Below are 13,906 nucleotides of genomic sequence, written 5' to 3'. Positions count from 1 at the left end.
GAACTTCCCTCCCCAAGGTGGAGCTCTGCACAGATAGTTGCATTCTGTGAAGCCTATTAAGCTTCTCTAAAGCATCAGGCGTCAGCCACTGTTAAGAGACAAGGACCCGGAATGACTCTTGGTCCATTCAGCTCCCTTAGTGGGCCCTTTATCCCTTCACCCCTACTCTCCTCTCCCATTCTAGTCTCCATGCCTGGCGAACAGGAGTCAATGGGGCCGGTGGAAAGGGCTAGCCATAGTTTCTCATTGGCTTACTGTGGTAGAACGGAAGGTGCTCCAGATCTGTGGAAGTGAACAATTTGCCATTTGCCATCCCGGCGGTGCCAGATGCGGGTCTCCTCAGACTGGGCAGTGCGTGGGATGCCGCCTGCATCAATGTACTGTGTGATGCGGATATAGGCAATGCAGGCCGACTCGTCTCCCATCAGGTGGATGTGCGGGTTCAGGATGGTAGTGTGCACCGGCTTGCTGTTTCTGGACCACACTGGACATGGGGGAAGGCAGGTGGAATTACACAGAGGCAGGGGTCCCGTGTGAGTGGGGAATCTCCTCTCTGCTTGACTAACCACCACAGGCTGTAGCCATATAGAAAGGGGAGATACTTAGCAAGCAAACTTCCTGCCAGTGCCATGGAGCATTGGATCATTTCTGCATCAACACAGCTCAGACTGGGAAGGGGCCAGTAAAGGCCCCTATAAAAGGCGCTCTATAAAAGGCGCTCTATAAAAGGCGCTTTATAAAAAATTTATGAACCAACAACTAACCAAAACACCACTCCATGAGCCAGCCGCTCCCCATTTTGAATTATTTAACAGATTTGATTTGCTTCCCGCCTAGATCTTTTGGGATGGCCAGGAGACAGCAGTGAGAACATCCCATCCGAGGAGATCCAGAGATGCCCCAGCCCCGCCGCCCTGCTCTTCCAAGCGACATAAAAGCATATCAACACGAGAGGTCAACAGCCTATTGGGGGGAAAGGAGCTGCTTACAGTTTTCAAAGTAGAATCGATGGAACTCCAGTCCTTCCACCAGGTTCCCCAAGGCCTCGGGCTCAAAAGCAGTCATTCCAGGATCACACATCTTCCTGAGGAAGCCAAAGCACAGAGAGAGGGGGGAGATTATCTCATTGTTTCAAACTGGAAGGTTTCCGGGAATGTTGCTACATAACAATAAATTCATCCCAGCTCTGTGGGTCTCTTCTGGAATATAGAGCACAGCATCCCCTCTCTCTGTCCCAGCTCTCTCTCACTTCACCTAAGATCTGCTCCTGCTGAGAATGACAGTTCTCTGATAGCAGGAACAATGTACCCCACTGTTTCATCTGCATGGCACCAGAGCTACCCAGATGCATGCACCACCTAGCAACCTTTTAAAAGACATAGTTAAAGATCCCCAAATACTCCTCTGGATTATCCTCACATTTCCAGGATGAGAGTTAATAGCAGGAGCTGCTGGAATAAAGCATCAAGAACTTTAGGGAGACATGAGCCTGTTTCTCATAGTGTTAGCTTCAGAGTCCCTGGCACAACTGTACAGAAAAGCAGCAGGGCAATATGCCAGTCACAATTCATCCCTGTGAAATGGACATAAAATGTTACCTGGGAGATAGCTTGTGGCTGGCACCAAAACCAAGCAGTGGGAAGTTTCATCATGCAGATGGGCCCAAGTCAGATCCATTTACCCAAATCCCCCCTGAGCTGCAAAGGGTTCAGATAAAGGGCGCCAGATCTGCATTATGAATATGCAGAACAACAAGGTTTTGCAACACCCAAAGCACTTGTACTGAAGCTGCTAGCTGGCCCCTCCGTCTGGACCCAAGCTGGCTTTTGCACATCCCCCTTAATGAGGGATAGAAGGACTTAGCTGAAAAATCGTGTGCTCTGAGCTAATCCCAAGAATTCAGGGAGAGAATTACGGTACCTCCCTCACCATGTGGAATTGGATCTTTGTGATACACTACCTAAGCTTTTGCAGAGCTAGAATAGGCTTGTGACCTCTTTTCTGAGACAAAATAAAACCCAAATAAAAACCTAACCCTGCTCCATACCAGTAAACCCCTGCTCTTGGTCTCTGAGGCAGGAACTGAAATCTGTGTGAGCTCGGCAGTGCCTCTTAAATAGGCTTTGGACGCAGGAGCTTGTAGGAGGGAATGTCTTTGAGTAGTACTTACTCAGCGAGTAGAAACTTGCTATGTTTCAAAGTACCACAAGGCAATTCTGAGTAATAATGTATGGAAATAACATTCCTCCCTCCATTATAAATCACAATTACAATTATTCATCCTTTAGCAATCCATAAGATGCACCCATCCATTATAGTGAGGGGAGAGCGGCATGGTACAGTGGTTTGGTTTGAGTATGGGACTGGGAAATCAGATCTCCTCTGGAGATCAGACCTCTGGAGTCTTGAAATAGTTACTTACCTTTTCTGGGTCTCACCATCTTAGCATTCTGACATTTCCCACCGAATGGCCACACAAACCAACCAACTCCTTTCTCACAGCTGAGAGCACTTGGCAGTGTTGCGGCTAACTGAACCGCACTTAGCTCGCTGAGCCAAACTCCCCCTCTCCCCATTGTACAGTCAGAACCCACCCCAGATACACTCACGTGTAGGACTCAAAGTCTCCGTTGCTTATTGCTTCGATCAGTTGCTCTGTTACTTTAATAATTTCTTGTTTTCGTACTGTTGGTTTTAAAAAAAACAAAAGCACAAATTTCAGAGGGGTCGCTGTGTGAGTCTGTATCAGCCAAAAAACCGAGGAGTCCTTGTGGCCCCTTAGAAACTAACACATTTATTTGGGCATAAGCTTTTGTGGGCTAAAACCCACTTCATCCAACGAAGTGCCAAAATTGTGCCAAAAGCACAAATGTTGAGGTCCCCATGAGAAAAAGGGCATCCCCATTCACCCATTCGCTTGAGAAAACTTGTCGGGGGAGAGGGGCCCAGAGGATGGAAAGCAGGGATTCCTGCCTGGATGGATGGGAGCAGGAAAGGGCCTGGGAACGATGAGATAGAAAAGTTCTAACAACAGCAGGTGAGGAAACTCCTTCAGAATCAGGGACACTTACAGGAATTCTTAATGTTCATCTCTTGTTACAAAAGTAGAGGGTTAGTGACCGATTTGTGGTATAAAATGGTGGTATGGAGTCTTGAGTGACCTCAGCATCACCATCTGGCCAGTAAATCTCCACCAGTTTAACCATCTCTAAGCAAGTGAACTTTGCTCGACTCTCCCAAGACTTTTTATCCTGCTCACTAGCCAGAATGTTGTCCTGCAGACCCCTAGCCAAACACTAGGGTGGATGGAACCAGCTAACAGGTCCCTCATCTGGTGGCTGGGTGTCCATCTTGCTTGTGATCACAGCTGAGACTTAAATTGGGATCATCCTAGTCTGTGGGTGGCCCTTCTCCCACGCGAGCCAAAAAAACACCCCTTGCCTCTGCCCCACGGTAGGAGGAGGTGGGGTTCTTGCATGTCTCAGAGGGAGGTCTGACCTCGGAATCTCACCTGCCTCCATTCCATCGCTCACAGAAAACTCCAGGAGAGAACCAGCAAATGTAACTCTCAGCGGGGGTCAGGCTGATGTTTTGCGTCTCCACGCCTGTTCCCAGCTGGATCTGGGATAAGCCTAAACCTACTTGGGACGAGTCCAGTGATACTCGCTGGCACTTCCGAAGGAGCCTGTCTGAGCTACCCCAGGTGCTTATTAATGAAGTCCAGTTCAGATGCAGACCAAGGGTCTGTGTGACTCACAAAGTAGAGTTAATTTTTTATTATGCCAAAGGGGGAAGAGAGAGAGAAGGTCATTAATAAAAATGAGTATCTAGCTCTGGGCCTTGCTTGCATGCTCGGCCTGAAGTATTTCCACCCTTTGAAATGTTAATTTCCATTCCCTGTCTCCTGGGATTTGTTCCCTGTGAGGACGAATTTTCAATTAATTTTAATGTCAGGCCAGAGTCCACATCACTTGCTGCTGGGTTCACTTCATTGGGGAGACTTTACAAATTAGCGCTGAACAATTATTCCCCAGGCTATTCTTGGCAAGCCAGCCCTGACAGGGTGGGAGGGAGGTATTTCCTCCCTAGGCTCTTCCCAAAGGCTGATTAACTTTTCAGACTGTCTCCAGCGGCAGGGACAGGATCAGAAGGGACAGGAACGAAAAGGAGCTAAGCAGGGAGGGCGGCACTTGCAGAATGGGGCAAGGGATTGCTGAGCTCAAGCACTTGCAAAGACTAGGAAGATCCCTGGTGAAGTGCTGGGATGGATTCTGGCAGGGTCAGACTAACGCAAGGGCTAATTGTATATCGCCGCATAAAGAATGGCATGCTGCAGTGACGTTCTGGAGTAAAACACTGTGCATTAGAGAGGGACCAAAACTGAGGCCAGTCATCTGCCTCTCCTACAGTGATCCCTCGGGTGTGCAGATAAAACGGGCCAAATTTCTCCCTAGTGTAAGCCTAATATGTTCACAGAGACTTGGGTACCCTAGTAATAATAACACCTAACTCTGATCTAGTGCTTTTCATCTCCAAGCACTTTCAGTATCATCATCCCCATTTTACAGATGGGGAAACTGAGGCACAAGGCACAAATGAGTTTATACTGCATAGACAGTAACTATGTCTGACTTGGGAGGGGCCAGTGACAAGGGTAGGATCCCTGCACCTCTCTCCCTGACGCCTGAAGGCCATCCACTGTACCTTTAGTGTCTTCATCTTCAATGGTGGTGTTGGTGCTCTCCGAAGATTCCTGAGCAAAGAACAGAAAGGAGAGAGGAAAAGTAAGACCCACTCTACGCTGTTTGTTTGAAGGCTCCCGTGCACTCAGAAATCCGTCACACAGGTTCTACCCAACTCTGCAAATGGACCAAAACCAGGTAAAACACCAGCTGACCGAGCCAGCCATCAATCACCACTCTAGCTTAGCAACTGCAGTGTCCTCCCTGAGTTTCAACCTGGTAGCCAAAGAGAAGGGGGCTGGTGTCTGTAGGAGTGGACACGCCTTTCCTGCAACCATCTACAGTGACATACAAGGGGCGGATCTGGGGGAAGGGGGGGAGTGTCACAGGATCCTAGGACTGCAGCCAGAAAGGGCGGGGAAAGGCTGTGCAGGGGTGAAAGACATCATGTTGACTATACAATAGGAAAAGAAATGTACAAATTAACAAAGAGAGGTAACTGCGATGAGAGAGCAAGGGGACTGTGCAGGAGTGAGAGAGACCACATTGACTGCATAATAGGGAGAGAAATGGACAGTAAAACAGAGAGGGCTTCCGAGACCCACATGGACTACCAAAGGCTGAGACAAACCGCCGACCGAGACACAGATTTGCACGGGGAGGCGCCGGGGCCGCTGAACCCATCCGCTCTCCAAATTTCCCAGGAAAGATGAGACTGCCAGGTGAGCTAGAGCAACTGCTCCACTAACCCGTCCCAGCCAAGGCGTATTTATGTAGTACCCGTAATCCACTAGATCCACTGGGCTGGCAAGGGCTGCCACTGCTGTTGTGACTCCCGCGACCACACAGGTCCAGGAAAGCCAAGTGAGGTGTTTTTTCAAGGCTCTTTGGACTGATGCAGGCTGCAGACAGGAGGACTGGGAGAAATGTGTGATAACCTGCCAGCAGGAAGCAAAGCTGGCTTCCCCTTGGCCTTGGGCATCACCAACCCTGTTCAAGGGATCTGGGGGTGATACTGCTTTGAAAATGTTCCCTCCAACCCAGTGTCCCCTCTTCCCTAACCCCCGTGTCAAAGGTAAGCTCCAAGAATGGGATAGGCTGGCACACGTGGAGAGGCCCAGCATTAGCGGCATTGAGGAAGACGAAGGACACTCACCATTAACTGAACGCTGGAACTGGACTTTCTTTTCTGGAAAAACAAGGAGAAGAGATGGGACAGGGAGAGACACAGAGTGAGAAAGGCAGAGAGCAGCACATGGGAGACAGCAGCTCCTGAGCCACCCTTCACAGTCCTTTTGCAGGGGGGAATTTGGGGGTAAATTTGGCACTTCAGGTGAGAAACCGATGCCACTAGCTAAGGTGAAACAGTGCAGCCAATGCTATGTGAGGTCCCCAACACAGCTCCACCAATGCCTCTCAGCCCTGGTCTGCCGCAACATCTGCTCCTCCAGTTCTGGATCCATGCACACCTCTGCCTATGCAACTCAGTCCTCACCTTGCTATTCCAAAACGGAGCCTCTCTGAGCAATGACAGCCAATCATGTCAAATTGTGCAGTGGTTTTACAGGGTGGACAAACATCCACTCGGAACTAGCATGAGACCACTAAACTCATTCTACTTGTGACTATACAAGGATCTGAAACCAGGTGAGATGCTACTATTCTAATCCTCTTCACCAACTAAATTTCCCTCTGCCCTGATCCTGCATGTGAGCAAGTTGTGGTTCTAAACACTGGAATTGCTCAGTTGCAGGTCCTCTATGGAGTAATTTTTACATCCAGGAGTCTGCTTCAAAGTGCTTCTTGAACAAACCACGTCAAGGTGTCCTGGATATAAATCTAGCACCTAGGCTATCTCCTTAGAACACAGCTGAGCTCCTCAAAAAAGACCTTATGCATATACTTTGATTCCTACCCAAGAATGCTCTGGACTCCTTGGATAAAAAGACCCCTTGAACAGATTCCTGCCTATCACCCCAAAATACTCCTGCAGATTCTTGGCTTATGCACTCAGCTTCTTTTCACCTTCTGTTTGGTTTGGAGACTTCTTCAAAGGGATGGGCAAGATGACCTACCGCCTTTTTCTATCTCTAACTTCTAGGATGTGCACCAGGGTTATCAATTCCCTAAGAACACATTCCACTTTGACTTCCATGATGCGAGGTGGTGGTGGTGAAGATGGCAGGAACTGGGAATTCCCACAACAGTAAAGGCCAATGCAAAACGCATCAGATTTGGGAGGTGCCATGCCAAGGTAACAGGCTTGGTGCCAGCACATTGAATTAGGCATAGACATACCTCCCACGGCCAACGGGGCAATGGGCAAAAGCTATGCATGCCCCTTGTGAGATGAAACTCAGTGTCCCATCACAGCTCACGATAGGCTGTGTTATAAAGAGCCATCCAAATCCACTAATGCTCATTACCACTTGTTCCTCCCTTTGCATCCTAAATGATTGCAGCCATTTCATGAGGCTCCATCCTACATTAGCATAGCTACCACCACCCTATTGGCATCACCTAAATTAGTCTCCCGGCACAAATATACATCCTCAAATACGATGTAAGGCCAGATGGTGGCGACTGCTGTATTTAGGGTGAAACCTGATGAGAAAGTGTAGTGACAGCTACCTTGAATCAGGACATAGGAAGATGCAAGGAGGGTCAAGAGCTTTCATTAATTCAGTTTGGGAGACAAGGCAGTCAGGGTAGAAATTTCAGACGGAACATGATGCAACACAAAGCAGTGACCGCATTAATTTAGGACATACAGTAACAGGATGCAACATGGGGCAGTGACTTCATTAATTTAGGACGTAACAGGATGGGACATGGGGCAGTGATTGCATTCATTTACAATGTAACAGGATGTGACACCACAAAGGGCAGTGATTGTATCGTATCCTCCAGGAAAAGGAGGACCAAAAATGGCCTCCATGCATTGTGGGTAGGGAAATTCTGGCCCTGTGAAAACTGTTTCATGGGTAAAGAACCTCTGGGGATCACAGGTTTCCAAGCCCACAGGGCCACACTGCTGGATGTCTCCACTAGTGGGATGGGGGGGTAGCAGAAGTGGGCGGAACCCTGCTTTCAACCATTTGCAAGATAATGTGATGGCTGCATTAACTCAGGGATGGGACAGTAACTCAGGAATGGTGGGTCTGCTGCCTGGGACCAGTGTGTTGTCATGGGATGGTGAACCCCATGGGTTCCCTCAAATGAGGACACAACCCATCCAGCACCATACCAGACCACATGGCCTGAGTTACAGTGATGTTCACTGATAAACAGCACTCCCCCTCCCCACTTAGAGGGGGAAAGGGTACTCACACTCCTGTCCCCAAAGACCCCCTGGAGTTTTCAAGACACTGTCCCACTTTTGCAGCTAAGTTAAAACCACAAACCAAAGAAATGAACACATCCAGCATGTGCCCTGATTTCTGCAGATTGCTCGCAGTCTGTCACGCCAGCTTCGCCCCAGGGCATGTCCAGCTGCCAGCCTGAACATTTCACTCCTCTGTGCCCCGGAGGCTGCTGGGATGGAAGCCACACCCCCGAGAGAGAACCGTGCCTCCAGGCTGGCCAGGGCAGCGAGGTGTGAGGAATGGTGCAACTGAACGGTCCATTGGGAAAGAACTAACACCTGTGTTGTTTCGGCAGGAGCCCTTCCTCTGCCCTGCCTCCCACCTCTACCCCTCCCACGAAGTTAGTACTTCTCCCATCTTCCTGTCAAGTTGTATCATGGCACGGGGCCAGGGAGGAGAGGCTTCCAGCCACCTACCCAGGCTGTCCCTCCTTGGTGCCCAGAAAATGCAGTCATGGCAATCCAAAATCATTAAGAACTCTTCCCCAGAGTTCTCTCTCTCAAGAGCTGGGTGATAAGGTGGGGCAGACGAGCCCATTCACAGGGCCCTCGAGACAAGGTTCAGAATTGAAGGATACAAACCTAAGTGACTGATGCGGTACTGGAAATCTAAACCCTTCCCTCTTGATGGTTCCAAAGATTTAATTGGTGTTGGTCCTGCTCTGAGCAGGAGATTGGACTAGATGACCTCCTGAGGTCTCTTCCAACCCTGATATTCTATGATTGTTTTCCTAACAATCTACCCACAATTACCCTCGAGCTCTGCTGCATACCTAGGACCGCGTTCACCCTTATAGCCACCACAAAACCAACGTGAATAACCTTTATCAAAGAGGTTTCCCACCAGCACAGCCACCTTTGTGAAGTGACAGGTCTAATTCAACACTACCCCTTAGGGATGGCTAAGGCCCTTTGTTTTCAGTTTTTAATGAATTTTAACAAAACACATTCCCAGCTTTTACAAAAGCCATTATTTTGTAATTATTTTACCACTTTTCACCCAAATTTCGGACGACTCAAGTACATGGAAATATTGATAACATTAAGCAAATCCAGTGCATTACATTATGCAGATGTGTTTAGGTTAATCAAAAGTTAGTCTAAGGGTAAATGTGAGGCTGTCTGTTAGAGTAAGGCAATGTAGTAGAAGATACACACACGTGTGTTAATATGTGTACACACTGTTAAGATATAGTTCATGAAATAAACCACAGCATAAATAAAACTGCATTTACTTTCAATACTCTTACTTTTCTCTATTTGTTGCTTTACATCTGTTCCCCCATCTCCCAATATTAACCCAAATATTTACCCAGAAAACGTTAACGTTATTTTTTGAACCGATTTTCATCTGTTTTCAAATGTTTGTAATAAACATCAATAAATTCCCAGCAAATTTTAAACAAACTAAAACCCAAACATGAAGGCCTTGCCCGTGGGCAATCTAACCGAGGAACGCCACTACACAGGCTTCCTGGTCCATCGCCCTCTCTTTCCACAGCTTTAGAAAGCTTCTTTCAGTTTGTCCTACTCTCCCCCAGCCCCTTGCACTGCATCAGCAATGCCTGGGGGGGGATTATTTCCCCTGGGGACCATCATAAGCTGCTGGCAGCTCTGGCAGCACCAGAGTAGCAGAGGAGAGGCACAGGCTGACAGTGAGGTGCCCATGGTACAATCATGACTCTCCTGGTCCGGGGCCTTACTGTGTCACATCCCACAAGACTAGTGTGCAGGAGGTTAACAGAGAGAGTTCTGACCCAGGGCACCCCTACGTGTGTCATGACCTCATGACACAGTGCGGCGTCTTCACGTCATGAAGCAACATTACCTCCTGATGGCAGCTGACCAAGATACAATATTCTCTGGCCTGCAGGTGAATCTCAAGAGTTAAGGAGAGAGGCTGGCAGCAGAGGTAGAATAAGCTGAGCTCATATACAGCATTTCTGTGGTTATAAATGCTCTTAACACTGTGGGCTTGGCCTCCTCCAACAGTACCAGGGAGAGAGGAAGCAATCCATTGCCAGAGCTTCTTAGCCCATCCAGCAACTGGGTCACAGCGAGAGTTAGAGTGAGAGCGGCCTGATTCTCTGGCCCTCCCAGAATCCTGGGGCCCTGCACAGCTCGTAAGTTTGCCCCCGGAGAAAGCCCCAGAGAGAAGAGGTCCCCATGGCGTCTGGTCCCAAGCCCTGGTGAAATCAGTGGAAAGACTCCCAATGCATCAGACAGAGAGACCTTCCCACAGATCACACGCCCTCCTCTGGGGAGGAAGGAGGACGAAGGCCCCTCTCCCCCGCCCCCATGCACACACACCAGAGGCCATTAGAACAGGTGATTAATGGAGAGAGCTGATTTCCACTGGGCTCTAACCCCAGGAGACTGCCTGGCTCTGGACGCGGGATTGAGCTCGGTAGGTACCGCAAGCACATGGGGCCCCGTCGCTCACCCTGACATGTCCATACTCTTTTTAAGTAAAATGGGATTTTTTTCTTATTATTTCTAACTCTTGAATTTGGGGTAGGAGGGGGAGGGGTGTGCCCCCCCCCCCAATCTCCTGGGACCAGTGCCACCTGCTGGGGAAGTGAGAGGAGTGGAATTGGCAGGCTGTGAAACTCTCTGCAGAGAGCCGGCTCGTGCTGCTCATTTATTCATTTGAATACAGGCAGCCCCTTCCAGGTTCTTGCGCTCAGCCTCCCTTGGGTGACCCTGAATTTGCATGGGCTCTCCTGCTAATGAGCGGGGGAGATTCTGGAATGCCTCTGCTTTGAATTCCTGCTGCTCGCCTGAACCCTCGGCTCTCCCCACCAGGCATAAATTGCAAGACTGTCTTTCCCCTTCCCCTCTTCCTTTCCTGATCCCTTCTCTCCCCTTCCCATCCATTCGACTCCTCTCCTTTCCCCATCCCTCCTGCCCTCATGGGGAGAGAGTGGTGGGGGCATGTGGAGAGGGCTGCAGGCAGCTGAGCAGCAGTAAAATCCTCGGGAGGAGGCGAATTTCGGAGTTCTCCTCATGCCACCTTCCTGCAGGGGTGTTGGAGGGGTGCATTATTCAAGCATGAGCCTGTGCATCCATTCTCTTCGCTCACGGATCTGCAAGCTGCAAGCTTTTCCCTAGAGAGCTTTGCACATTTTACAGTTTTTCCCTTTTGCTCTTGTTGCAGCTCTGCTGACTGACAGCGGGGATTGTGGGGGACAGGGGAGGAAGGGCCCTCTGACCTAAGGACAAGGGGATGGTGGCCAAGGAGCCGGGCCAGCAATGCATGGCTACCAACCGCACTTTCAAACAGAGGAAGGCCACGGCGGGGCCCTCAGCAGAGCTGAATCCACTGCAGCCCCAAGGAGTGGCTCCCGAGGTGCTGTCCCGGCCGGGAGGGAGCGCTTACCTTCACGCCGTCATTCTTCTTGTTGCCTCCGCTTTTCCCTCCTGCGGAGACAAGGTAGGAGGTTAGCAGGGCCAGGCAAGGCGCCAAGGCCAGCAGTGTGAGGATCAGTAGCATGAGGGACGATGGAGTCAGACAAAAGAGGGGTGGGGTTCAGGAGTCCTTGCGGGTTGGCGCGCTCCAGACCCAGAGCAGAACAGCCCCAGGTGCCGCCTCTCTCCACAGCCCCTTGAGCTGCAAGGTGAATGCCTCAACTCCAGCCCTTCCTTCTCCTGCACAGAGACAAAGGCCCTGGCCGCCAGCTCCGTGGAGGAACCTTAGCAAGGGGCAGTGTTGGAAACAGCAGAGGCCTGGGCAGTTTTCTTCCTGCCGGGACTCAAGGGTCATGCAGTAGTATGGCCAGTGAGGATCCAGCGTCCTCCACGGCAGAGCATGAGCCTCAGTCCAGCCCCAGGGCTTCCCCTCCTGCCTTTGTCTTGGGGAGCTGAGTATGAAGCTCTAAGCAGTGTGCCGTGGCACTGCCTGCCTGCCTCTCTCTCTCTCTCTCTAATTTTAGCCCCATGCTGCCGGGGTCATGTGCTATGATTCCCTGGACCTGACAGCTGCAGCCCACATTTTGACTATGATGAAAAGCAGACGGCCTCCCTTGAGCCCACCTATCACCACAGGCCTGGCCCCATCCCCCAGGGCCACTCCGGCGCTCTCCCAGCTCGCTGCCCTTGGCAAACAGATAATGAACTTCCAGCAGCCGCCCTCCCACACGGTAGCGTCAGATGAGTGCGCTGAGGGGAGGAGACCCCTGGGAATTCCCGGGCAGAATGCGGGAAGGGAAGTGGCTATGGGGTGTAGCTTTGAACATCCTGGCCTTAGATGCTCAAGGACAGCCTCTTCACCCTTAGTAGGGCCTGACAGAATATCCCCCCTGGGTGTTTAACTCTTCCAACTCCAGCACGTATTCCCACAACTACCACATGTCCGCAAAAGCCTAACTACCCCCATGACAAATGCCCGGGGCTGACCCTGACCCCCAGCCGCTGGACAATCCCAATGCCCCTTGCAGGCCCCAGCGGTCCTCGACCTGACCTTCCTCCCAGTTCACCTCCTGCTCCCTCTTACCCACCCGACAAGCACCCTGCTCTGACTGTCTGCAGCTACTTCACAAACTCCCTGTGCCAACCATCCTCTGTCCAGCTCCTGAGACTTCCCTTAAGGCCCCGCCCCAGGCAAGCTTAATTGCTCCTCCATCCTCTTTCAATCCCACCCTAACAGTGCCCTGTCCCCGCCCCCATCACTCCACCTGTTCAGAGAATCACAGGTTCCCAGGCAAGGGACCATTGTGATCATGTACTCTGACCTCTGGTACAACCCAGGCCAGAGAACTGCCCCAGAATAGACACTGGCTCCCCCCATCCCTCAGGTGAACACCTCACAGTTCCTCTGCCCTAGACCAGCGTCCGGATTCCTCCTCCCCTCCCTCACAACTTCCCCGGTTCTCCAGCTCTCCTCTGATATGCACAATCCCTTTGGCACCTGCACACCCTCCGTCCTCCCTGCCTCTCCCCGCCCAGAGGAACTGGCATCCAGCTAACCCCCTCCATCCTGGCCTTGATTCACCCTTTGCCCTGCACCTTGTGTCAGCATTTACACCAGTGCAGAGTGTAAATCGGCCGGGCAGCATTTTGCACTGGTGCAAACTACTGTGCAAGGAGGAGGTGTTGCAAACAGCTGGGGCAGGGGCACACTTTGTTAGGACTTTAAAAAAGAAAGTTAAAATGCCCCCTGGCCACTCCCAGCAGCTGCAGAGGTTGGGACTCAGCATTACGCCCCAGGGGCTTTCACAGCCCACATCATGTTCATGCAATTGCCCCTTCACAGGCCTTCAAAAACACAGATTAGCTCCAGGTATGTTTTTAGGGTTTTCCCAGAACACAAGTGATTAGCGAGAGCTAATCTGCAATGCTTTTTAGATTGTCAAGACTTTAGGGTAGGAGCTGTGTCTTCTAATTGCCTTTAAAGCCCCAAGCATGCTTTGGGTGCTATGTAGCTAAAAAAGATCAAACAAGAACACTAATAGATCAGAAAACTCTTTGTGATCCCTACCCACCCGTTATCAATTTTCCAAAATTAAGTGTCTTTTCAAACGACAATCCTGCTAATAGTCAGCTACAATGACCTCTGCACTGTCTGAGATGGAGAATGAAGAGGTCCCTTGCCTGGAAGAGTTTACAGTCTAGCACGGAGAAGTGGTCACCTGCTTTACCGTCACCAATACGTTGTTTTCCTAACAGAGATTTTTTTTTTTCTTCATATTGAATGAATGTGGAACAAACCTGAGACTGGTCCAGGTCAAAACACACCTGTGGCCACAACAAATCTCACCAACCCCTTTTCTAGGCTGGCTGGGCCCCTGGGGTCAGAGACTCGCCCCACTCGGGGGACACAGCCAGGCCAGGCCTGCAGCCCTGCACATTAAGTACCAGTGCC

General features: G+C 50.5%; 1 protein-coding gene across 3 annotated transcripts in view; it reads right to left on the bottom strand.

The window, feature by feature from the left end:
* CAMK2A (calcium/calmodulin dependent protein kinase II alpha) overlaps positions 1-13,906 on the bottom strand; it is a 75,163-nt gene that overhangs the window by 6,928 nt on the left and 54,329 nt on the right. The window contains exons 13-18 of one of the 3 annotated variants that reach the window (XM_073355334.1): positions 11,426-11,466; positions 5,839-5,871; positions 4,705-4,753; positions 2,610-2,685; positions 990-1,084; positions 256-484 (exon numbers count right to left, since the gene is read on the bottom strand). In XM_073355334.1, coding sequence (XP_073211435.1) covers positions 256-484; positions 990-1,084; positions 2,610-2,685; positions 4,705-4,753; positions 5,839-5,871; positions 11,426-11,466 — 523 coding nt within the window. Of the gene's footprint in view, positions 1-251; positions 485-989; positions 1,085-2,609; positions 2,686-4,704; positions 4,754-5,838; positions 5,872-11,425; positions 11,467-13,906 lie in introns of those variants that run through there. The other 2 variants (XM_073355335.1, XM_073355336.1) reach the window with 2 other exon arrangements.

The sequence above is a fragment of the Lepidochelys kempii genome, chromosome 8, assembly GCF_965140265.1.
Source record: "Lepidochelys kempii isolate rLepKem1 chromosome 8, rLepKem1.hap2, whole genome shotgun sequence".
Taxonomy (NCBI): domain Eukaryota; kingdom Metazoa; phylum Chordata; order Testudines; family Cheloniidae; genus Lepidochelys; species Lepidochelys kempii.
This window is presented reverse-complemented; position numbering and strand designations above follow the sequence as displayed.